At 40.7% G+C, this 24,257-nt stretch overlaps 1 protein-coding gene across 4 annotated transcripts in view; it reads right to left on the reverse strand.

The window, feature by feature from the left end:
• OSBPL8 (oxysterol binding protein like 8) overlaps positions 1–23,911 on the reverse strand; it is a 76,356-nt gene extending 52,445 nt beyond the window's left edge. The window contains exons 1-4 of one of the 4 annotated variants that reach the window (XM_019471975.1): positions 23,746–23,911; positions 11,469–11,574; positions 6,013–6,049; positions 834–968 (exon numbers count right to left, since the gene is read on the reverse strand). In XM_019471975.1, coding sequence (XP_019327520.1) covers positions 834–968; positions 6,013–6,049; positions 11,469–11,510 — 214 coding nt within the window. In that variant the 5' untranslated portion in view covers positions 11,511–11,574; positions 23,746–23,911. Of the gene's footprint in view, positions 1–833; positions 972–6,012; positions 6,050–11,468; positions 11,575–23,745 lie in introns of those variants that run through there. The other 3 variants (XM_009278925.2, XM_009278928.1, XM_009278927.1) reach the window with 3 other exon arrangements.
• Positions 23,912–24,257: the final 346 nt, after the last annotated feature.

Raw genomic sequence — 24,257 nt, forward strand, 5'->3', positions numbered from 1 at the left:
GTTAGGGAGGCTCATACCAAAAAAAAAAAAAAAAATCTCAGGAACACTACTCATGGAAAGAACTAAAGGAAGCACAGATGACCAGGATGGCTGCCAAGAGTAAATGAAGAGAGAATATTAATAAAAAAAGCCTGAAGTTTTCACTAAGGACTCCACACACTATAACAAACATGTCTAATGATAGCCAAAGCAATAGGACAACACAAGCAGTTTCAAATGCAAATAAGCACAAGAGCAGCAACTACGGCTTGATTTTTTTTTTTTTTAAACAGACTATCAACATGTCAGGTCTACTGATGAGTTTCACTTTGCATCCAATCAGTTCAAACGGATCCACCAAGAGTTTGTTTTCAACAGGTTTAGCAAGGCAGAGGGACTGTTTGAAAGCTGGCAAAAAGTAGTGCTAAGACTTTTTTTCCCTTTCCTAAAGAGAAGGATCTTTCAGTGGAAGTAATTGTTAAAAGATCTTTACACAAAGGTTCCAGGCTTAACTGGTATATCATAACACTTCTGCATAAAGACACAACTTAAATACCTGAGACATTAGCGTGACCATCGGTTACAGGATTACACACAGACAATGATTTATCATCACATGGACTGTTTTCCCACAAATCATAGCATGCTTTGAGAAACTAGTGCACCACATAATGCATTTTTTTCTCTTTCAGATTAACACCTAAGGATACAAAATTACATACAATATTTCAATATGCTTTCTTCCTTACCTCTTTATTGTAAAAGGCAGTGTTTTTGAACCAACATTTGGAACAGATAATTAATGTCAGCATTTAAGTTCTTTAAAACCTCTGTAAAAACCAGCTTTGCCTTACCATGGCTGTGGGCAGTTACTGGGCTGAGAGATGGTTGGAGTAACTCTTTGGTTGGAGTAAAATAGGCTTCTTTCCCCTGGCGCTGGCTCATTTTTCCTGGAGTTAAAAGCTGTGATTCATCGCTGTTTGTTACCACTGCTGAAATACAAAATGGATGCTCATTCAATGATGTTATGTGTGTGCATAGATTTCTATTAACAACTTCACTGCTATTTATGAAACTGGTATTCAAATGCCGTCTTGCAAAATTTTTCATTCTAGAAAATGAGGATTTCAAACCAGAGATCTGCTTTGGAAGGCACAGCCAAAAGGAGCCAGCAAGGCTCCTTGTCTAAGACATGAGGCAGAAGATGAAAACAAAAACTAGGAGGAAGTAGGAAAGGCTGCTACTGAACACAGATACAGCACTGGGCTGTTACTTAACTTCTGAAACGCTGCTTTCTTTGCCACTTTCGTGATAGTTCTTGGTTTAACTAGCCACAACACAGCCAACCCAGGAAACTGCTTGCCAGATCAAGCTGTGCCACCATCCCAGAAAGCCAAGATGAACATATGTACGTACATCACAAGAAACAAGTCTTATTAATAAAGATCATGTATAGACTCTGTCAAGGGAAAGGTTTAAAGCATAGCAGTTACTCTCCTTGAACTTTATCAGTCTGAAAGACTGGTTTGATGCCTTCTAGCTATTTGTAAGATCACCTGGCCAGCCACCCTGTTTATGGTGTCTGTACATTTCCTTTAGCTGCACACAACAAAACTGTACCTTTTCTGATAGTGGAAGAATGGCTGACTCAGTAACACCCATCCTGTGGAAGTAGATATACTGACAAAAAGAGATCAGAAGGGGAAACAAAAGATGCTTACTAAAGAAGAGCTTGCCTAAAAGATTGGAACTTACGACATGGCTCATTTTAAGAGTTCCCAAGCTTTCTTCAAAGAGTTTTAAAAGTTCAGCAGAAGATCTAGTCTAAACAAACAAGTTCTACTTTCTGGACAGAATCTGCAAAGTACAGAGGCCCTCCTCATAGCTTTATTTCTACTATTTTTACAGTAACGGAAACATTTTTTCAGCAAAGCCTAGCATAAACACAAGGCAGTATGAAGAATGCAAGGATGCCAGGATACCCACCTGTACTATTTTTCTACATCAGATAAACCATCTAAAGCTCTGCTCCAGACAAACTACACCCTATGCAGGCTGCTGTTCAGGAAAAATACATGAGGAGATGGACAAGGGAGGCAAAGAGCTCATTTTACCAGTTCAGAGTTCAAGTCTGTCAGTGCCAGAAGGCCAGTACTTCAAACTAGTGACTGACTTTGCCCTTCTTGTAGTGCCACCAAACTAGCTTTTTATTTTCCTGCAGCCACAAGTAAGGGGAAAGGGGCGGGGGGGGGGAGTCGCTGAGTCTTGGGAAGGGACTGAACCACAAAAGGTCTGGTATCTGAACTGAAAAATAAAAGGGGGGGCTAGAAAACAGCTGCTTCACAGGCTTGCACAAAACGGGTCCCTTCAAGGTGAATGAGCTGTACTCACTTGTTTTAAAAATGTTTAAGGTGCACTGAAGTAGCACCAACTTTCAGTCAACTAGCTGAAAGCTGCTCTCAGAGAGCCACTGGCCATTTAGCTCCATAGGAACAGGATTTCACAGCCCCTCCCGCAGGTGCCCCCAGCCAGCCCCCCGACATGGGCAGCGGGGTGGCACTCCATGGGCGGGCGCCTCGCCCGCTGCACTGCCAGCCCTGGTGGAGACCCACTCTGCAGCAGGAACTGCACTACCAACCCTTCCTCCAGTGACCTGTGCGGAAGGCTCGTCTCTGAACAGGCAGCGTGCGGCACCGCTTTTTTTTTAAGCTTTAAGCTTTGGAAATTCTGACGCGATCATTTCTCAGGCAGTACTAGCGAGTAGTAAGACCAGTGTAAGCAAGCTCTGCTTACAAGTTTTACCCAAGTGTGAACTGAACTCAGTGATGTTAACTCGGTAACACCCACAGGGTTACAAGCTTCAAGTTCACTATTAAATTCATTCTCCTCCGTTAGTGTGTAGACTCAATTTGGGTCCTGCAAAGACTGCTAGCAGTGTCAGAAAGGCTCCTTTCCTACAAAACACAGCTTATGTATTACCTAACATAGAATATTTTGTGGTAAGCACTTTGCATGCCTGGGGATTCAAGACGAACTTCTTAAATCAAATGGGCTTTTCAGAAATTAAATCTATAAAGCTGAAGGATGACTAGCAGGACAGTTTTAAAATCTCCTTTTTATACAAAGCATTATAGAAGTACTAAACAAATGGAAATAAATCAGTTAAGAACATAAATGTCTATCCACACTGTAGCAGCCACTAGGAGGAAGTTGTCCCCCTCCTCCAAAATGCCTCATCCTGACGCTCAGACATTTGCTTTGGGGTGAGGGGGAAGACAAGGCAAGGCAGAACATTCCTGTTGCTTTGAGCAGGGGACAGTGATTAAGATTACTAAGAGGCTTTCACCTTTTTTCTCTAAAAGACTGATGAATGACCTGATTTTTACAGGTGTCTGTGTAATCACAACTGTAAAATCAGCAGGACCTTCAGGCAGTTAACAAGCTCTGTAAAGATATGCCTTAAGCATCTTATGGCAGGAGCTCTGGAACCTTAAAAGACAGAGATGGAAACAAAGAAAGCTATTACAATGAAAAGGAAAAAGTACTTGGAAAGGAGAGAGTTATGGGGGAAAAGGTATGCTAGTAACAAACCTGAGTTTTCAAGATGCCATTAAATCAAACACCTACCACTCGGAAGCACATCTTTTTAAGAGAGTAGATTTAATCAGTACATATAAATAGGTAACTCAGCAATTTGTTGAGGCTCCTTGGCTGCTGTTTATAGCTTCTGATGGACTGATTTTATAAACACTATAAAAATGTAGGGTACATACTTAAGTCATTCATTTACTGATGATGTTTGATGGTCCTACAGTTCATTTTGAACTCACCTGAAGCACGGAATTATTTTATCCTGGAATTTCATTACATTCACAGAATAAAACCAACAGCGATACTGAACGACAGCAGTGGTCATTTACTCTAGTGACCTTGCTCCTTGTGAAATAAAAGTTGGCATGAATGAATAAATGATGTTCCTAATCAAACACGTTTTCTTATTTGCCCAAAATACCAAACTGAAACTCACAGTTTTGGACTCATGTGTCGCCAGGTACCTGCAGTGTATCCCAAAAACCACACTCAGTTTCTGACTAATCTTGAAAGCACTCACACTTTCTAGTGAGTTTTGGAGAGGACAACCAACATACAATTTTATTTTTTTTTTTTTTTTTTTTTAATTTTGCTGGCGAGCGCCTCACCACCTACAGATGATCAGAAGACTGGAACACCTCTCCTGTGAAGAAAGGTGGAAAGAGTTGGGGTTGTTCAGCCTGGAGAAAAGGTGGCTCTGGGGAGACCTTATGGCAGCCTTTCAATATATAAAGGGGTCTTACAAGAAAGATGGAGAAAGGACTTTTTACCAAGGCCTGCAGTGACAGGACAAGGGGCAACAAACTGAGAGAGGACAGATTTAGATTGGACATACAAAAGAAATTTTTTACAATGAGGGTGGTGAGACACTGGAACAGGCTGCCCAAAGAAGTTGTGGATGCCCCATCCCTGGAAGTGTTCAAGGTCAGGCTGGACGGGGCTTTGAGCAACCTGATCTAGTGGAAGACGTCCCTGCCCACGGCAGCGGGGTTGGACTAGATGACCTTTAGAGGTCCCTTCCAACCCAAACTATTCTATGATTCTAATTATTCTTAGGTTTCACGTGCCGTCTCCATAACTTGAAAGACAGATTTGATAGGCATATGCTCAACGTGTCCGACAAGACATACATTAGCATCACCAACCATTCCTTCCACTCAAAGGCCTGAAAGTGGTGATTTATTTTTAGACTTTCACTCAGGCTTCAGAGCACTCATCCAAGAGAAAGAACTCCTCCATTCATCCCCTCCTTTACCTGAGTGAGTTTAAACCCATACCATCTATCTCCTTAAAGATGAGCAGAAGGTTATTTTAGAGAAGAAACATCACTTAGTAAATATCAAAGCCTTCCCACGACTCTTTGGAGGGCATATTTCAAAACCAACAGAACTATTAGAGTTGATAATACATACTTTGTTCAACTTCCTCATACTGGCCATAAAATTACTAATATATAGTTTGTCAGTAAGATTCATGCATCAGAAGAAACACAAATTGGAGTCTTTACAGCCAATTTATTTTATCAGATAAAGCTATGGAAAAAAAAAATCTGAAGTGGCAGATTCCCAGTTCTTCTGTTTCTATAATGAGCATGTGAAAGTGCCCACACTCTTGAAAATAGCACAAGGACATGAGAAATAGGAAAAGGTTTATTAGAATTCAATTCCTCATTATTTTTGAATGTCTATAATAAGATATATCAGCTAAGACCATGGCTTCTGCACAGATTTCTCACCAAAAAGAAAGAATTTGTGCCTGCATCTTTCCCTTCCCCACACACGCAAACTCTTAAACCCAGGCAAAATTATTCTGCCAATCATACGATCATACTAACGCCCATGAACTAATGGCACTAATAAGTCTTGGGCTGCGTGCACACACATACATACACACACTGAAGTTTTCGCTATCACCACACCAGATCCAATCCTTATTTGAGTATTACAGTACATACACCTGTTCATTTCTGAAGACATAAATTTAGTAAAATTAAGTGATCCATATAGCACCATAAACAGACAAGCTCAAAAATAAAACTGTTTCTGAGCCATTATTTCCCTGTCTTTATTATTTATACTACAATAGCATTTGAAGGTTTCATTTCAAACTGATAAATACATCTTTTTCTCTTCCAGGTAAAGATTTATTTTTTTAAAAATTTATTTATTTATTTTATTTAAAAGATTTATTTTTTTCTAGCCATGACTGGGAGAGGTGAAGAATAAACTTTTCGCACTAAAAAAAAAAATAATATATGGAAACATTTAGATGAGTAGTATGCCAGGTAAAATACTTTTCCAACAGTAAATTTTCATTGTACTTCAGCTTCTCAATTACAATACAGAAGACCTAGTATTTAGCCCAACAGCCTACATGCAAAGATATATGCTAACTATTATGAACATATATGCAAAGATACTATAGGAGAGGGGAGTTACTTACTTGATGGTCCATGAGAGTCTCTGTTATCACCATGATGCTGTGTACACATACAATTGAAGAACGAAGAACAGCAAACAAAAAAATCCAGGCCAGGAAGAAGCAAGTGCACAAAAGCAGCAGCAGCGGGAAAGAAGAAGGACAATGAAAACAGTGTTAGCTCATAACTAAAATACAACATGCACCTCAATACCAAAGGCAAGACCTCAAGAGACTTAGCAGTTCAGAAAAGTTGAAGCAACAAAACTGACAAATATGCTTATAGGGAAGCCATTATTAGAAGCCATCATCGTATATGGTTAGTAAACAGCAACTGCCCCAACTGCTAATTCTGAGTGGAACCTCTTCATCAGCAATTTAGTGCTCATATGACTTGATACACAATACATTTTAAGAAATTTTTAGCTGGAATGTTTTCAGAAGACTAAAGCTCTGAAGCAAGCTGAAATAACACAAAATTGATTTCCAAAACGGCTCCGCTTTCAGACAGGTGTTTTGGAAAGACAAAAACTTTTAAGCCGTCAGTAATATGCAAGCACTCACTACTGCCAGATCCAAGCCTAACTGCTTTTGCACACAAACATGAACTTAGAAGCCACAGTTTCAGTTCATCTACAAACACAGGTAACATTTTAAATTGCTTAGGATGCAAGACAAGCAGTGCAGTTTTAAATTTAAGAGGACATTTTATATCAAAGTATTTCCAAAGAATCAAGTTGTATAAAAAATTAACTCTGTCCCACTGAATGCATCAAATATAGGCACTACAGGAGAGTAATTACATAGCAATAGTCTGTACTCCTTTCTGACATTTGATCTGTAATCTTTTATAAATCATTGCTACCCAAGGCCACAATCGGGTCTAAGATCCCACTGTGCTCAGCCATGTACAGATGTAAGGTAAGTTCCACCTGTGTCTTAAAGGATTTACTACCTTTGAAACCCACGAGTAACAGAAAAAGAGGAGAAAACAAGGATACTGATCAGCATGAACATTTCCTCCTTAAAAATAAAATAAATCCAAACATGTTGTATCTTCTATATCCCAAACAAAAAACTTCTGCTCCATAAAGGAAAGAAACCCTTGCCCTGCTTTAAAGAGGATCCAATCTTGCCTCTCTGTTATCAGGACTAAACAGCAGGAAACGTAAAAAAGAAAAATAAAAATCTTAGCAAGCAGGAGTCTTGTCTTACTCTCCTGATCTCAAAACACGGATTTTTATCCCTCACAGCTGCTAGGGGTGTTAAATTGACACTGCAACGTGCAAATGTAAAGTACTGCAATGGGAATACAGCAATTGCAGTACACATCATTGGAAAGGTGAGGGAACCCTTCTTTCATAATATTGCACTTTCTGGAAAAGGACTTCATTAAACAAGAGAAGCTGAAATAAATTATAAATGCATTTGGTAAACAACCTTCTATCCCTGTCAGAGATTAAATTTAGGTCAAAGAGCGAAACACTGCTAAGGGAACCCATGAACTTACCAGACAGGTTTAGGTACTAGTACATGAAACGCATTCAAGAACTCAACGGTTTTCAAGGCAAAGTGTTTCTTTTTAATGTACAGGTAACATACTGCAGACTAGGAAACAATTTATGTTCCGCCTGGAACTGTATTACCCTATGCTGGTTATAGGTTCAAGAGAACAGTGACTGACAAGAGAGCAAGATAAAGGAGTCTGCAGTAACCGTACAGAGATCCAGCAACCGACTGGAGGACTGGGAACACCACTATTCAGCACTGGTCTGCTTTATTTCACACTGAAAGTTGGACAGCAAGAGAAGAGAACTGGAAAAATAAACTGTTAACAGACATATAGGATCAGAAGTTTCTGAGACTCAAGACAGCATGTTCACTCGCAGTGCATACTTACGCGTTGAAAAAATAGAGTGAAAAAGCACCGCAGCAGGTCCTGTCTCACTGCCTGCGGTCCTGTCTCACCTCTCAGGTGGCCTTGACCAAGATAAAACATGACACCACAGAGCAGGGCAACCCGTCACCCGAGACGATGCAGGGGCTTTGTATATAAATATTTTAGCATTGCATGGTTAATCCTATGAACTGGTACAAACAGCTCCTACACCGGAGGCTGAAACACAAGCCTGTCTAACTCTGTCCCTGATCTTCTCCAACAGACACTGTTTACATACCAAACTGCCTCCGTTGCTGGTCAACCCCCTCTCTTCATCAGAACTATTTGGGCCTGTGTGTTTACCTAAAACCTGCAGAATATATATGTCTAAATATTGATGCAAGATGTTAAGATACTGAAACGAGACTATTTCGGCCAAAAAGACCTCTTCATGTTCCAATAGCCTACTGCACCTCTATCATCTGCAATTCGTATCACTGCAGATCGGGGAGTCAAACCCCTAAGGGAACAAAACATGACAGTTTTAGTACTTCAATCTTTTCTCTAAAAAGAATGCCCTTATGGCATTCCTGTCCATCATCTCCCACAATTTTTAGTCTAAATACACAAAATTAAGAGAAACATACACCTATTTCCAGAGACACAGCCTACCCTTATTTTCACATTTATTTAATTGATGAATTTGATTACACAACAAGTCCTTTGACAAGGGCAGTTCTCAACACTACACGATTGATTTTGCTTCTGCTGAGGCACATTTAGTTAAAAATGTTACTACCAAAACATACAAAACCTAGCCCTCCTCCCAGCACAGTTTTAGATTAAGACTAAGGAATAAAACCAGCAATATAAACCATCACATGAGACAGCAGCCATAATTCTGTTTTCATACAAAAGCAGCTCTGTGCTTCAGAAAAGTACTATTTTTAGACATTCATTTCTCAAAAATAATGCTTGTACAACTGCTACTAAAGCTAAAATTATATCTGCCAACTTGTCCTATAAAACAAATCCTTTTCCTGTTGAAGATTAGAGTAAAAGCAAAAACATGTCATTCTAGCATGTCTGAATCACACTATAAAAGATAAGTTTGTTAAAAATACTTACTAGATTTACAATCTAAACCTACAGCTAAACTGTTAATAGAGTTTAAATGCACATTTTAAAGCCAAGTTAGAGTTTTCAACCTGCTGAAGACAGACTTTTCCTGAAAGCAGTCTCTAATGTGTAAATCACTAAGATTAATCATGTTACATTTAAATTCAGGACTAACCCAACCTGCAAAGCTGATCAGTAAAAAGGACCTCTATTCTATGCTTCAAAGAAAAAAAGGTACTTTTATGTCTGCTGATGTATTTAAATATCAAGGACTGACTGTAAAAGTTGTATCAAAGGCAACGTATTTATGAAATACATGTTTTGGTAAAAATTGGAGCTGACTAGAAAGTTTTCTAAACAAAAATCATTTAGAAAAAGAATGGTTTACACCCAACATCTCCATATAATGTTCTGAGTTCTGGGCCAGTGAGGCTTGTTTAAATTAAATTATCATTTTCTAGAAAAATAGGCAAAAACTGTTCTCAACCAAGAACTCAAACCAAAGTGTCTAGTATTTTGCACTGCTTTAATGGTGCCAGACTACAGAACTAGTTTGCTGAGCTGTCATAAAATTTGTGTTCAGATACAATGTATATAAACCCAATTATTAGACAGGAAAAGCATTTCATGTAAGACTTTTTTCCCTAGACTGATTCTGGAATGAAAAGCCCACAATATTAAGTTCTGTGGTCTCCTCCTCTGTTTTTCTTTTACACGCAAGCCAAAAACACATTAGAAAGCTGACACCTTTAAAAAGGGCTTTTTCAGGTACCCCCTAGAAACCCCCCAAATGACTTAAACCGTGTAGCAAAATGTTGATCTATGTTCTTCATGCATGTTTGCAACTCATGTATTTCATGAGTTTTAATCAGACAAATGGAACTTAAAAAAACCCCACAAACCAAACCACCCAGATTGCAGCTAAAAGCCTGGACTACTGAACAATCTCAAACATGACCCTTCAAAAAATTTAAAATTCTGGGAAGTGTCAGGATTTGTATACACTCAAGGTCTTCATAATTACTGGGTCCAATCTCTCAAAATAAATGCTTTTTTTTTTTTTAATATGTCGGTTTCAATTTTTTACTATGGTGTACACCAGACCAAGTATATTAGACTTCCAGATAAGCTTTTAAAAATGTTTTTAACAGCTGTAATGCAACACACGGAACTTCACATTGTAACTGCAATTAAGATAGACAATTACCCCACTAAATGATATTTTGTTAAGAAATGCTTAGAGTAGCCAATCACAGTATACCATCAGTTAAAAAAAACCCAACTTATTCTGAGATGACATTTCAGGTGCCTAAGCATATAGGATGAAAGGCAAATTTATCCTTACACTCAGCATTCTTCTGAAGCAGACTTGGTAAAACATATAAAGCCTCGTTTCAAGGTACTGCCTTAAAACCATACTGTTGTGAAGGCATGTCACAAAAAGAAAACTAGCACATTTCAAGTTACTTTCAAGTTTTTTGTAAACTGGTAATTTTTTTTCATTTTAGAAAACAAAGAGCACTGCAACTGAATTGACAAGATTTAAAAAAATATATATCCTATTGCACAGTTGACAGATGATACTCATAGTATGTTGTGCCTGGGATATAGATGCATTGGCCCTGCAAGAAATCAGTGAATGTGTTTATTACACAAAAAAGCCAAGGATTTTCTTGATGTACTGCAAAATAGCTTGTCTCCAAATTAATCACTTAAGATAAAAACAGTAATAAAACACTTGATCAAATTAATAGCTCCATGTAGTAGCTGAAACATCACAAATAAAGTTGGTCACTAATGAGGTGTTAAACTTAAGCTTTTCAGTTACAGAAAAAATATCCTATTTTGCCTTTGGGAGGCAGTGCTTTGTATCAGAAAGCAGCTTTGGAAACTAAAAAACGTCTCCTGCTTCAGCTATTAGAGCATTTCCATGTAACACAGCTTGTGGAAAAATTAAATTCTTAAATAATTTCAACATTATGATGGAGTGTCACAGTACCCACTAGCCTTTCCTGGTTTTAAATGTGCTCAGGAAAAAAGTGCTGGTATTTTCACCACTTCAGAAATTTTATAATCAGCACAGATTATCAACTCTTACACCTGAAATGACTCTGATAACATATAATTATCACTCCTCCCACCTTTTCTGCTCCTCATTCCACCAAGAAATACATTATTTTTTTCTTTTGTCCATAGTCACTAACTAGTAAAGTGCCAATTAGTAAGACTGAGAGGAATACCTTTTTCTTTTGGACTCGGACACCAAGGATCAAATCCAAGAACCGAGTGTTTCTTGACATCCAGCCCTCTTGCCATGACAATCTAGCAAACGATGGGTGATACTACATGATACTCCAAATGCATTCACCAGAGAAGCATCAATTCAAACCAAACTAGAACAGATTCAAGCCGTTTAATCCTCTCCCTGCAAAAGCACCTTCACATTCATCTGATTATATGAAGCCACATTTAAGTTACTCACTGAATTTCTATCAAGTTCCCCGTCAAACGGAACGGTCTCCATGCTGAAAGGGCGTGTTGTCTGTCTCTCCGTCAGTTAGAGTTCTTCCATCCTGCCACTCGAGATCCTGGAGGGGGAAAGAAAAATACAGTAATTCAGTTCCAATGGGTGAAATCGGTTGAAGAGCCACACGCTCTCTCTCCTCTATGTTTTAAGAGGGTAAATAGTCTCCTATTGTAAACTGTGTATATTGCGGTTCCTTGCAAAACATGCACATTACCCATAAAAAAGAGAAAGGAGAGGATAATTTCAAATAAAATGGCCAAAATAAAAGCTACTCACAGAGGCAAGTGTTTACTTTTAACCACTTTTACATCAAATAAGGATGGCAAGAAGGGAAGGGGGGGGGAGGGGGGGGAGAGAAGAGAGAGGAGGGAAGAAAGAGAGAGAGAAAGAGACCCACAGGTCTCTCGCTGTATTTCTCCTTGTTCCAGAGGCCCCGGCAGCACACCACTCCCACCCTGCAGGCACATGCACACAGGTTGTTTGGGTACATAAAAGCTATTCTGGAGCAGAGTTAAGGCTTCCCAGCATAACTCCAGAAACAGACACATTTTGCTTTGTGGAACAGAGACACAGAAATTAAATCATCTGTGCAAGCCAGCACCCTCTGCAGCAGAGCGGGCGCTCAGCTGGCAGTCACCACACACAGCCAGAACGCAACGCCTCATTCTCTAGACATTTCCTATTTACTTCTTTTGCTAGAGAATGAAAGCTACAATAAACCTTAGTATTCACACCACATTTTAAGTCACCAGTGAGACAACAAAACGGTCTGGAATCAAGCAAAACTTGGTGGAAAAAACATGCCTTAACCATTCATTCATTTCATGGATTTGAGGAGGGAAGCAGATCAGGATGGGATGCCTGCAGAGATGCCCATCTACAGCCCATTGCTCTGCTTCTCCCTCCAAGGCTCCCCTCAGCAAAAGACAGAAGTGGACACGATGGCTGTAAGCTGGCCTGTTCAAAACAGTAAAGCCAGCATCCTGCAGGGAGAAAACCCTGCAGTCCCACCCTCCACAAAGCCATGCTCACACTGCCCTTCCCTCCAGCCAGAGCAAGCGTTTGAGCAGAGAATTAGCCCAAGGACTTTTTTTTTTTTTTCTTTCTTTCTTTTTGTCTTGGGTGGGGTGAGAGGGCAGGAAGCAGCTAAACTACAAACCAGATTGCTAAACCAACACTTGTGCAAGAGCTGGGGTAGCATGGAAATGGTGACTTTTTTTTTAAGCTACGGTGTTAGCATATTGTGCTTAGGGTATACATCAAGCTATGGCTTCAGCTCAAGCTCTAGCAGAAACAGATTAACTGAGGACATAGGGTTGAGGTGGGAGGAGGTATCCCAGCCGCTCCAGGGAACCTGAGGAGCGTCCTGGGTGCAGGAGAACAGGAGAAGGGCAAGGAGAGGACCGGGAGAGTACACAACAAGATCCTGCGGTTCAAAGCCTGCCTCAGGAAATACACACTCATGAAAACAAATCTCACTATAAAGAAAAACCATTTGTTCAACTGCTTTCAATGTTTTTATTATAATATTTTTTGTTCTTGTATTACGTAAAGCACATTAGAGCTAAAAATCCCTTAGGAAGAACATACAGTATTAACACACCATAGCAAGTTACCGTAACATATGCCACTAAAACACAAAAGGAAGCATTAAAAGTTTAACAAAAAGACTGTGTGCTAAACTAACTGCAAAGTTTACAGTTCCCTGTGACTCAGTTCAAAGACCTGACAAGGATCTTACTCAAGTACCTGAGTAATTACTAAGGTGGCATGTAACTGGGAAGCGTATGGCTAAATGTTTTCCTGTAAATTAGAAACAGCAGACATCTGAAGGGAGGTGACTACAAGTGATTAATTTGCATTAATAAAATGAAAGATGGCATTACCGCAGAAAGAGAAATTCACCCCAGAAGCTCTGTTTCCCGGGGCGGCAGGCACTGCGACGCACACCTTCCACACACCAGCACGGGGACGCAGAATTGGGTAATGTCTCTTGGAGGCTGCTCCTTGTCATCTCTCCCCCCCACACCCATTTTAGGTTCTATTATTAGCAGGCAATTCAGCAACACCAGGCTGCATACATACTCAATTTACGGAAACACTAAGCTCTCTCAGGATGAAAAATGAGTGGCATTGCAAACAGATGTATACACTGGTATTTAAAGCAGTTAGTCAGCTTTTTTAGTTACACAAACTTGCAACCATACTCAGTTATCCAAATAAACAGATCTTTCCTGACACAGGAACATTCACCCTAAAACAGTTTTAAACCCATCTCTATTTTTAACAGACTTTTTTTAACTCGTAATTTTTATTGTCAATGCTCCTGGTGTATTCTGCTCCTCCGTTTGTTCACGTGACCACAGCCACTACATCCTTCCTTATCTCAGTCTCAGGAATAGTATCATCAGACAGGCACCCTAATGTCTAATTCTTAGCAGTCATGGTCGTCCATGGTCCCCAGGAAACTCATAATCCAGGAGGTCCCAAAGACTGCAGAGGAGTTACCTGGGAGAGGGAAGGAGAAAATTCTGCCTGCTTATGTTTGAACAGCCATGCAGAGTAAAGCAGGTGCAGAAATGTTTAAGGACTACCTTCCCCCACACTGTTTAGCTTATGAGCAGACAGCCAGCTTGGCTTATTTTTCTTGGCAAAATGAAGGCTGAAAGTGAACAATGTCGCTTCTGAAATATGCCAAAATAAATACCAAGGAGGGAAAAGGGATCTCTCAGCAAAACGAAATTGCCAAAAAGGCAAGTAAGTATGAACTTGGAGAACAGATTTGTTTTGAAAGTTACAGAATGCTTCCAACCACACGAGCCCCAAGGCTTTGAAACAACTTTCTGATCAATGCAGGGAAGGGGAATTTATTTATTTATTTGTAAATGCAGCCAGGTTATTACGAGGGGTGTTTCCATGAGTGAGCTCTTTTCTACTTCAGCTAACCTGTTGTGGTTTAACCTGGCAGGCAGCAAAACACCCCGAAGCCGTTCGCTTCCCCCCCCCCGGGACAGTGGGATGGGGGAGAGAATTGGGGAAAAAAAAAGAGTAAAATTTGTGTTGAGATAAAGACAGTTTAATAGGACAGAAAAGGAAGGGAAAATAATAATAATGATGATGAAAGAATATACAAAGCAAGTGATGCACAGTGCAATTGCTCACCACGCACCGACCAATGCCCAGCCAGTCCCCGAGCAGCGGTCACCGCCCCCCGGCCAACTCCCCCCAGTTCATGTACTGAGCATGACGTCACATGGTATGGAATGTCCCTCTGGGCAGTTTGGGTCAGCTGTCCTGGCTGTGCCCCCTCCCAGCTTCTCGCTGGCAGGGCATGGGAAGCTGAGAAGTCCTTGACTAGTGTAAGCACTGCTTAGCAACAACTGAAACACTGGTGTGTTATCAACATTGTTCTCATCCTAAATCCAAACCACAGCACTGTACCAGCTACTAGGAAGAAAATTAACTCTATCCCAGCCAAAACCAGGACATAACCCAATCATTAGATTTGAAGACACAACCCCAAATTTAAATCATCATCTTTTTAGCTTTTGGGGGACATTTATGACATGCCTTCTCTGCTCTCTCCACCTTCACAAGTGTTTGCAATTTGGTTGTCTGCCTGGTTGGTTGGTTGGTTTGGGGCTTTAATTAACAGATGTTCCTTCTTCACAATCACAACTCTTCAGAGCTTAAATGTTCAGAAGGGTGCACACAAACTGAAATTATTTGAAAAGAATTATATGATGGCATCCCAGCTAATCACCTGTGTTTCTTTTACAGACAATGGATATAAACTGGCACTTAGAAAGGTATTGCTCATTTTAAAGCAGCTGTACCAATCAGATAAATCATGCTACAAAAGAACGTATTTCTCTCCAACTGTGAAGACAATCTAGGATGATCAGCTCAGAAGCATGTATTTAAAGCAGAAGGGAAATGCATCCTACTTATCACGATTGACAACCTGTCCTGTTAACATCTGTATTTCATCTTAATTTATTTTAGCAGATTGCATCAGCCATCGGTAGTTTTTCTAACAGATTGGTTTTCAGTTAGCTGCACCTTAAGAACAGGAAAATCCTGCGTGGGTCTCCGATAGAAGCAAAGGACAGCATGCATCAATGAAAGCTACTACTCCGTGTGAACAAGATTTTATCTATCTATACATATGCATACTCGTGTCTTATGTGACTTCCTACCTCTTCCTAACTCCCACCCTTTAAAAAAAAAAAACAAACTCAAAAGCCTTAAGAGTATGCCTCAGGTCCTACACTTGAGTCACAACAACCCCATGCAACGCTACAGGCTTGGGGAAGAGTGGCTGGGAAGCTGCCTGGCGGAAAAGGACCTGGGGGTGCTGGTCGACAGCCGGCTGAACATGAGCCGGCAGTGTGCCCAGGCGGCCAAGAAGGCCAATGGCATCCTGGCCTGTATCAGCAATAGTGTGGCCAGCAGGAGTAGGGAAGTGATCGTGCCCCTGTACTTGGCACTGGTGAGGCCGCACAGGCTTGAATACTGTGTTCAGTTTTGGGCCCCTCACTACAAGAAGGACATGGAGGTGCTGGAGCGTGTCCAGAGAAGGGCAACGAAGCTGGTGAAGGGTCTGGAGAACAAGTCTTATGAGGAGCGGCTGAGGGAACTGGGGTTGTTTAGCCTGGAGAAAAGGAAGCTCAGGGGAGACCTTATCACTCCCTACAACTACCTGAAAGGAGGTTGTAGCGAGGTGGGTGTCAGTCTCTTCTCCCAAGTAACAAACAATAGGACAAGAGGAAACAGCCTCAAGTTGCACCAGGGGAGGTTTAGATTGGACATGAGGAAACATTTATTCACCGAAAAGGTTGTCAAGCATTAGAACAGGCTGCCCAGGGAAGTGGTTGAGTCACCAGCCCTGGAGGTATTTAAAAAACGTGTAGATGTGGCACTTCGGGACATGGTTTAGTGGTGGACTTGGCAGGGTTAGGGTTACGGTTGGGCTCAACGATCTTAAAGGTCTTTTCCAACCTAAATGATTCTATGAGTCTATAATCTTACATGATATTCTCTGAGGTATAGTTGCACAGGTCGCAGAGCAAAAGCAGCAGAAGCCAGATGCCTTGGCCCTGTCAGAAGTCTCTGTGGCAGCATGCCTTTATTCACACCTTTACAGACAAGTGGATTTGTCAGTGTTCTGTATTGACTTATAAATTCCATATGTTAACCACATTATATCAGTGTTTATTGTAGGGATATGTTCATTTAACTGAATAAAGGGGTTATTAGGAAAGACAAGCCCTTTTTTCCTCCAGCATAAGAAAGGCTCCCCACCAAGTATGTAACTTGTTCCAGGCATATTTGAGAGTTTAAACCTGACTCCATGGCAGTAATACCCTATTAGAGGTATGTTTCTAACATTAAAACCATAATTCAGTTCACAAAAGGACTCTTCTTCCCCTTTTCCCACAGAAGATTAGCTTCCATTCAAACACTTCACCAAATTTAGAGAATTTCATCAAGAGTCTTTGCCTGATCTCATGTCTGAGATGCTTGCTAGGCTACCTCCTGTATCCTCACTGCCCCACACACGAGTTCCTGAATTTCAGCCAAGGTACAGCCACAAAGTGAAAGTGGTAGAGATGACCCCCAAACCTAATACGTTTTCTGTTTAATCGATGGACCAAGTTACTTGAACACCTGCATACTGTATTATATAGGCAGGGTTTCGCTTTCTCCCTATCACCTACAATCATTAGATATGGCATTTGCACTGTGATACTGTTTTGTGATCTGTTATAGTATCAGAGTACCCTCTTACACTCCAGCACCATACCTCATAGGCAAGGTACAGCCTCACCTGTGACCCGCTAACGGGCTACACCAAGTGCATGGTGAAATGGCTACTGCATGCTGATCCAGCCTTTCCAAAGGGGAAGCATTCTCCAGGGCTCTGGCCTCCAAAACTGGCCCGCTAAGCTCTGCTGGATGCCTACCTTCTTTCCTTAAGGCCTAAAATAAGTTAATGCACTCAAATTGCCCAAGATGGGTATCAGATAAGAATATATTGTAAATTTCTTTTAAGATGACACAGGCATAATACATTGACTTCAAAAATCAATGTAGCAACAAGCATGGGTGAGGCACACTAGGAGAAAAGAAACCTAGTTATTTACATTAGCATCAAGAAAGGTAAAAATTCACCGAGGTCCTTGCTGGAAAGCAGAGTCACAACAGTATCAGAGAAATGCTATTCCACAGGGAATCACAGAATGGTTGAGGTAGAAAGGGACCTCTGGAGGTCATCTTGTCCAAGCCCCTTTTTGCAGGAGGGCATCTAGGTGGCTTTTGAGTATCTCCAAGGATGAAAACTCCACAACCTCCCTGGGCAGCCTATGCAGTGCTCGGTCACCCTCACAGTAAAGAAGTGTTTCTTGATGTTGAGAAGGAACCTCCTGTGTTTCAGTTTGTGCCCATTGCCTCTTGTCCTGTTGCTGGGCACCACTGGAAAGAGCCTGGCTCTGTCACCTTTACACCCTACCTTCAGGTATTTAATTTATACACATTGATGAGATCCCCTCGTGCCTTCTCTTCTCCAGGCTGAACAGCCCCAGCTCTCTCAGCCTTTCCTCATATAAGAGACAATCCAGCCCCTTAATCATCTTCGTGGCCCTTCACTGGACTCTCTCTAGTATGTCCATGTCTTTCTCGTACTGGGGAGCCCAGAACTGGACCCAGCACTCAAGGCATGGCCTCACCAGAGCTGAGCAGAGGGGAAAGATCACTACCCTCGACCTGCTGGCAATGCTTTGTCTAATGCATCCAAGGATACCATTCACCTTCTTTGTGGCAAGGGCATGTTGCTGGCTCATGTTCAACTTGCTGCCCATCAGGATTACCAGGTGACTCCTAGGTAAGCACTTCTCAGGTGTGGTTATCAGTGCATTCAGTTCAGTAAGTTCCATAAGGAAGTTTAAGGTAACACTCTTGAGAAAGGTATCTAAGTGCTAAAAAAAAAAAAAAAACAAACCAAAAATAAGGAACAACAAGTTTCATAAAAATTAAGAGCTAACAGGGATAGGATCAGTTTTAAGAGATTAAAGGAAATCTACATCCTAAATCTAACTAGGGTGATCAAACCAAGGCTCTCAAATAATCTAAGTGTCATTCAGCAGTCATATGACAGGGTGAAGGCATTTTCACTTCACTCCATGGAGTGGGGGAGCAGCAATAGCACAGAAGGTAATAAAGGTCCACGTCTTACTTTCAAGTCTCTCTGAATCCAGTGCACCAGCCCCCCCTTGTTGTAGTACGAGGCCACAGATAGTCTCTCTCAGTTCCCGAGTCCACACACCAAGTACACTTCATTAACAAGCTACAGATCAGGCCAGCTTCTTGCACATGACACAATGTCACTGCATGCCAAGGACCCCACGGTTTGTTGAGACCAGTTCGAGAAAGCAGGAACTGAAGCTGAGTTACTGGTAAAAATGGAGTGGGGCCAACAGGGTCAAAGATTCAGCAAAAGATCTGGTAAACAAATCACAAATTTTTCCTTAACTTTCAAACTAAGCATCTTACACTAACAAGAACTTGGAAGAACTAGGAAGAGGTTTTACTCTGCAATTCTAGAAGAGGAATTTGAGAGCTGAGTAAATCTCTAGGTTAAATTCTTTCTGCTGTGAAGTCAGGCCAAATAGGAGAGCTTGACAAAACCAGTAATAATATAGGGGAAGTTGTAGATGACTAACTGCATGGTTACGTTAACTCTGAACTGCAATGTTTGAATGCTCAAAGGCCTGCTACAGGTATAACCACACCAGACTCAAAAACTGCCTCACATATGTCCTCCAAGTATACTGCGATCACATAATGCTATCAGCCACCAAATACACCCTTATGAAACACTTCCTTCCACCCCAAGTTTCATCACCTGCCTTCTCATTTCCTGAATAAACAGTCCACATGCAAAGAAAGCAGTTTCCTCTGTTTCTGTATTACTGTTTTCAGAAACTGGGGGGGGGGGGGGCAGGGGGGGGCAGGGAGGCGCAGAACCAAAGCAAAAAAACAGCAAAAGTTGAAGCGCTTAAGCACAAGACTTGAAAACATCTCTCATCATTGGAAAGCAGAAGCATAGTTCAGATACCTCAGCTACCTTTTGAGAGTGACAGATGGCAGTGAACACCAAGAAAAGGATATAAAACTTCTGAACAGTCACTGCAACTTTAATAAATTACTACCTTGAACAGGTGTCCCACAGGTAAACTTGTCCTGGTAAAAATGAAGAAGTACAGAAAAGGTGGTAAGAGTCACCTCCAGGTACTAAAACCCAGCATCCTCTCAAAGCTCAAGTCCCAAGTGTTCTGGAGACCTTTGGCCATTAAAATGCACTTCAAAGCTCCCCAACCTGTCCCAGTCTTCATGATGCACATTTTGCAAGAGTGCTCCCACAATTCAAAGGAGCTGTAGGTCTCAATATTAAAAATGGTTATTTCTTCACATAAGGGTGTCTGGTTACCTAGACCATTATCCACTTTGTCTCTACAAGCCAGTTTTATCTAGGGCTCAGTCTAATTTTTGAGGATAACAACAAGAGAGGCATTAAATCCTTTGCATTTATTAAGCTTGAACCAGAGAGCACCCATGAAGCTTCATAAAATACTCAAAAGATTTGTTCTGCTTTGTTGTGATGATGTAGGAAAAGAAGATTCAATCAAACCTTACATAGCCAAATCTAGCATTTTATTTTTACATTTCAAAATGTTGCAGTACCAACCAGCAAAATAACCAAGCAGATGCCAAACCAATCTTACAGCAGATATACTTGTATCAATAGTAGCATTGTTTAAACAAGGTTAAATTGGTAAACAACAGCCTTTGAAGAAAAAAAAAAAAAGATGCAGTCAGACACATTGCAAACTGTTTTCATTTCAGAACTCCACCCCAGACACAAAGGCACATTTGCTATTTGGGCCTTGTGTTTTTCCTGCCCAAAGACGACAAACTAAAAAAATGTTAAGAAAGCAACATGACAAACGTAATCATTTTAAGTCAGAGAATCCTGCCTTTCTTCTGACAGTTTTAGAAGTTTTCTTTCACAACTGTAAAGGTACTACTAATAGCCTCACACACACACATCCCCATCTATCTAGTCAACTCATGTTCATCTAGAGGTTTGCATTGGAAGCCAAGATGCTCCTATTAATATCTCAGAGTAAAAAAAAAAAAAAAAAAATTGTTCTGCCCTGTGATGAGAGGCCAGCTGGTACTCCCTGTTTCTCATGAGAGATGAGTTTCTCATCTCTCATGTTGGCAGGCCTAGCTGGTACTCTGTTTCTCATGAGAGATGAGTTTCTCATCTCTCATGTTGGCAGGCCTATGAAGCTGTAGTGTGACGCTCTTCTAGACACAGCTGAAAGGGGTTAAGAGATTACTAGTCCTCCACACCTGGTCCCCGCCTCCGCCTTCCCCACTGCTGCCTTTCTGACCTGCCCACAGGCCCATCTGCGCAGGTGCTCCCTAACCCTCTTCTGTCAGAGGGACACCCACTGTTGAAAATTATTTTGAACAGACACTCAAAACACTGATCATTTAAACTGAGCTAGGGCATGGAACATTGCACCTGCCTTCCTGCTTGCAGGTCTGGCACAGCAGTGGTAAAGAACAGCCGAGGGCCACCTCTTAACCCACCTCCGTTTCAGCCATAAAAGCCTGTGCAAGCATGGACTATGTCTACAGCTACAGACTCGCCCAACACCGACTGCAAACTACTGCAGGAAATGAAGGGAGTCAAGCCAAGGCAAAAGGAAAAGCAATGTTGTTGTTAAAGGTTTTTCTGAAACGAAAAAGATGAGTCAAGTCAGCAGAGATGTTTCCACAGACAAGATGGATAGGTGGCAGAGCAAGTCCTTCCGTTTCTGATGCCAAAGTGGAATCAGTTGCCATCCTGAGACGCGAGATAGATTTGGATTTCCTCTGTGTGGAACTTTCCAAAACAAAAATCCAACCTTGCTTTTCCTAAAAGGAACCTTTTTCTCTTTTCCCCTTGACAGACATTACTGTCAAATACAGAGTCAAAGCATTAAAAAGGGGAAAACAAACAACCAAGGACACCTACTATTTCAAGCCTATGAAAAACACTAAGAACTAATTCATTGTGCTGAAAAAGCCTCAATAAGGGGGCACTGAAAGTCTACTTTAATACTTCAAATAATGCAAAATACTACCTTCAGTGATAAAACCTTCTAAACATCTTGGTTATAATGCGATCATAGAAACAGAAATATTTTAAGTCTCACGTGCAGATCAAGAACACAATCGACTTCATAAGGAATAAAGTTTCAGAGAGCTATTCTGAGATTATATGTAAATGACTGCAAGTAAACATACTATTGCAGATCAATGAATTACCAACTGCCAGATGAACTATATGTGACTAGATGAGTGCTCTTTACCTATTGCAAATAAAGTAAAAAGTTAGCTTGAACTACTGTAAAGTTTCTGTATCTCAAGCTGCAGTGACTTTGCTTGGACAGATAGGCACCATCATGCAGACAGTTTATTGCCACATCAAAAGCTATTACAGCTGGATTTCTTACATTGCTTCTCTCTGAGCTGACTTAGGCAAACACAAGCAAGATTCCAGCTTGTCACAATTTCAGAATATGTACCTGGTCAGACAGGCACTGTAAAACGTTTTCCTTACTAAGAGTTTACAAACAATTTGCAGTTTTAATATGAACACCAAGCAACTATCTCAGGCATTAGAGCATGTATTACTTATGTTACAATATCATTTATGTTTAAAAAGTCTCTATTGCTGGCGGATGGACAAGAACATTTTTCCAAGACTGTGTCCAAAAGACTACACAGTCCTCTGCTTAAGGAGAGCCACCCCCTTTTCTCAGCTACGGTCTCTCCCTCATCTTTGCAGGAGTGAGACACCTGGAGGAATAGGATGACTGTCCTCCTCAGTATGTTCCTTGACAATAGACACAGATCCAAAGCAACTAAACCAAATTCAAATTAATACCACATTCATGGCTATACGTACCCTCTGAATCACCCAGCTGTAAAGGTCAAAGCTCAGAATATGCAGGACAGACCGTACCCAAAAAACAACCCCCCCAAAAAAACCCAGACCTACACACCTTCGAAAGAGCAGAAATGTTGTAAGGAGGTGACTACAAGCGACCTACAGTATCAGATTTTTGGTATCACATGAGGTTCCACCACAGCCTTCACAGAAATTACAATAACTAACCAAAATAGATACCAATCTTTACTTTTCTTCCTGCATCTCTTAACCAATAACTGTCAGTTTGAATGTAAGCTCCCTCAAGTACAAACTACCCTTTTGTTCCATATCTGTACACTACCAAGTTCAATTTGATCCAAATGTGACTAGGGTTCTCCAGTTCAAAGCAATATAAACAGTTACTGTTGAATAAACAGAGAGTTGAAGGGGAAGAGAATCATCTCAATGCACATCTACAGCAAAAAGAAGAAAACCAAATTCATAAAATGAATAACATACCTCCAAAATTGAGTCAGTGCAAAGGACCAATTTTCCAAGTGGCAATTTTACTAGGTTTTTAATCTTTCCTCTGCACTGTGCATTTTGCTGCTTCTCAGAACTGAAAAGGATGGCTAACTCATTTTCAAGAGGTGAAATACACCTTAAGAGCTCTCTTAAATTTTCATACCTGTTGAAAGGATACCTTAAGTTTCATAAAGGAGAGGAGGGGGCTGTTGGTTCTGTGCACTGAAAAAAGACTTAGGTGACTCACTAAGACCTGCCCAAGAAGAATAAAATGATTCAAATTCCAAGTGTTATGCCATCTAACTGCATTCATTTAGAAATAATACCGGACTACAGGCTTCCAAAGGTCTAACAGTGGTAATAGTTTTTTCGTTAGCAAGCACTGTTGAGGAATAGCATTAACGTGAATTGAATAAAATAGACCATCTTTCCTCATCCAGAGCTCCCAAAGACCTACGAGTCTAGGTAGGTCTTTCTACACCTCAATGGCTTAGTTTCACCAAAGAACTCAGATTACCTCTCTGGGTCCTGCTAATAAGAACCACGAACACACTTCACAGGGGCTCCGCTAAGAGAGTAACTACAATCGTAATTTCTGCTCTAACCTGAGATACATAAAATAGAAAAATCAATGCAAGTTCTAAGATTAAAAGCATGAAAGAAGACTTAACACAGACACGTAAGTCTCAGTTGAGCTGTGCTTAGTTGCAATATACTTACATTGTGTTTGAGAGGTTTTTATGAAATGGACTTTCTGCAGGATTAAAAATGGTGGATATTTCAAACAGTAACCTAATGTTTATTTTCACGTACAATTTAGTTTTCTTATCTTAGCAGCAGTGTCTCTTCTTGATATTAAAATAGAGTTGATGACATAAGAGATGGCCTTCATTTAGATTTCTTTTGGCTGGTGTTAGAAGGTAGTTTCCACAATTTCAAGATACAGGATATCTGTATGAGAATTTAAGAACAAAAGGTCAGAGAAGCCTACTGCAATAGGAAAAACCCTAGAAATTCTAACTTAAAAGTAGCAGCAGGTTCAAACAGGCAGCGATAGTATCTGGCTTACACATCATGGTTTATTAAAAAGATTTAGAAAGTCTAATTTAGATTTCCATTGTTTATGCCAAGTTCAGTTTTTTTCACTTTACTGTTTGCCTAATTAAAATGAGCTGATGAACCTAACTTACGGGTTTTTTATGTGTCAGTTTGGGGGGGGGGGTGTTGGTTTT

The sequence above is a fragment of the Aptenodytes forsteri genome, unplaced genomic scaffold (assembly GCF_000699145.1).
Source record: "Aptenodytes forsteri isolate BGI_AS27 unplaced genomic scaffold, ASM69914v1 Scaffold259, whole genome shotgun sequence".
Taxonomy (NCBI): domain Eukaryota; kingdom Metazoa; phylum Chordata; class Aves; order Sphenisciformes; family Spheniscidae; genus Aptenodytes; species Aptenodytes forsteri.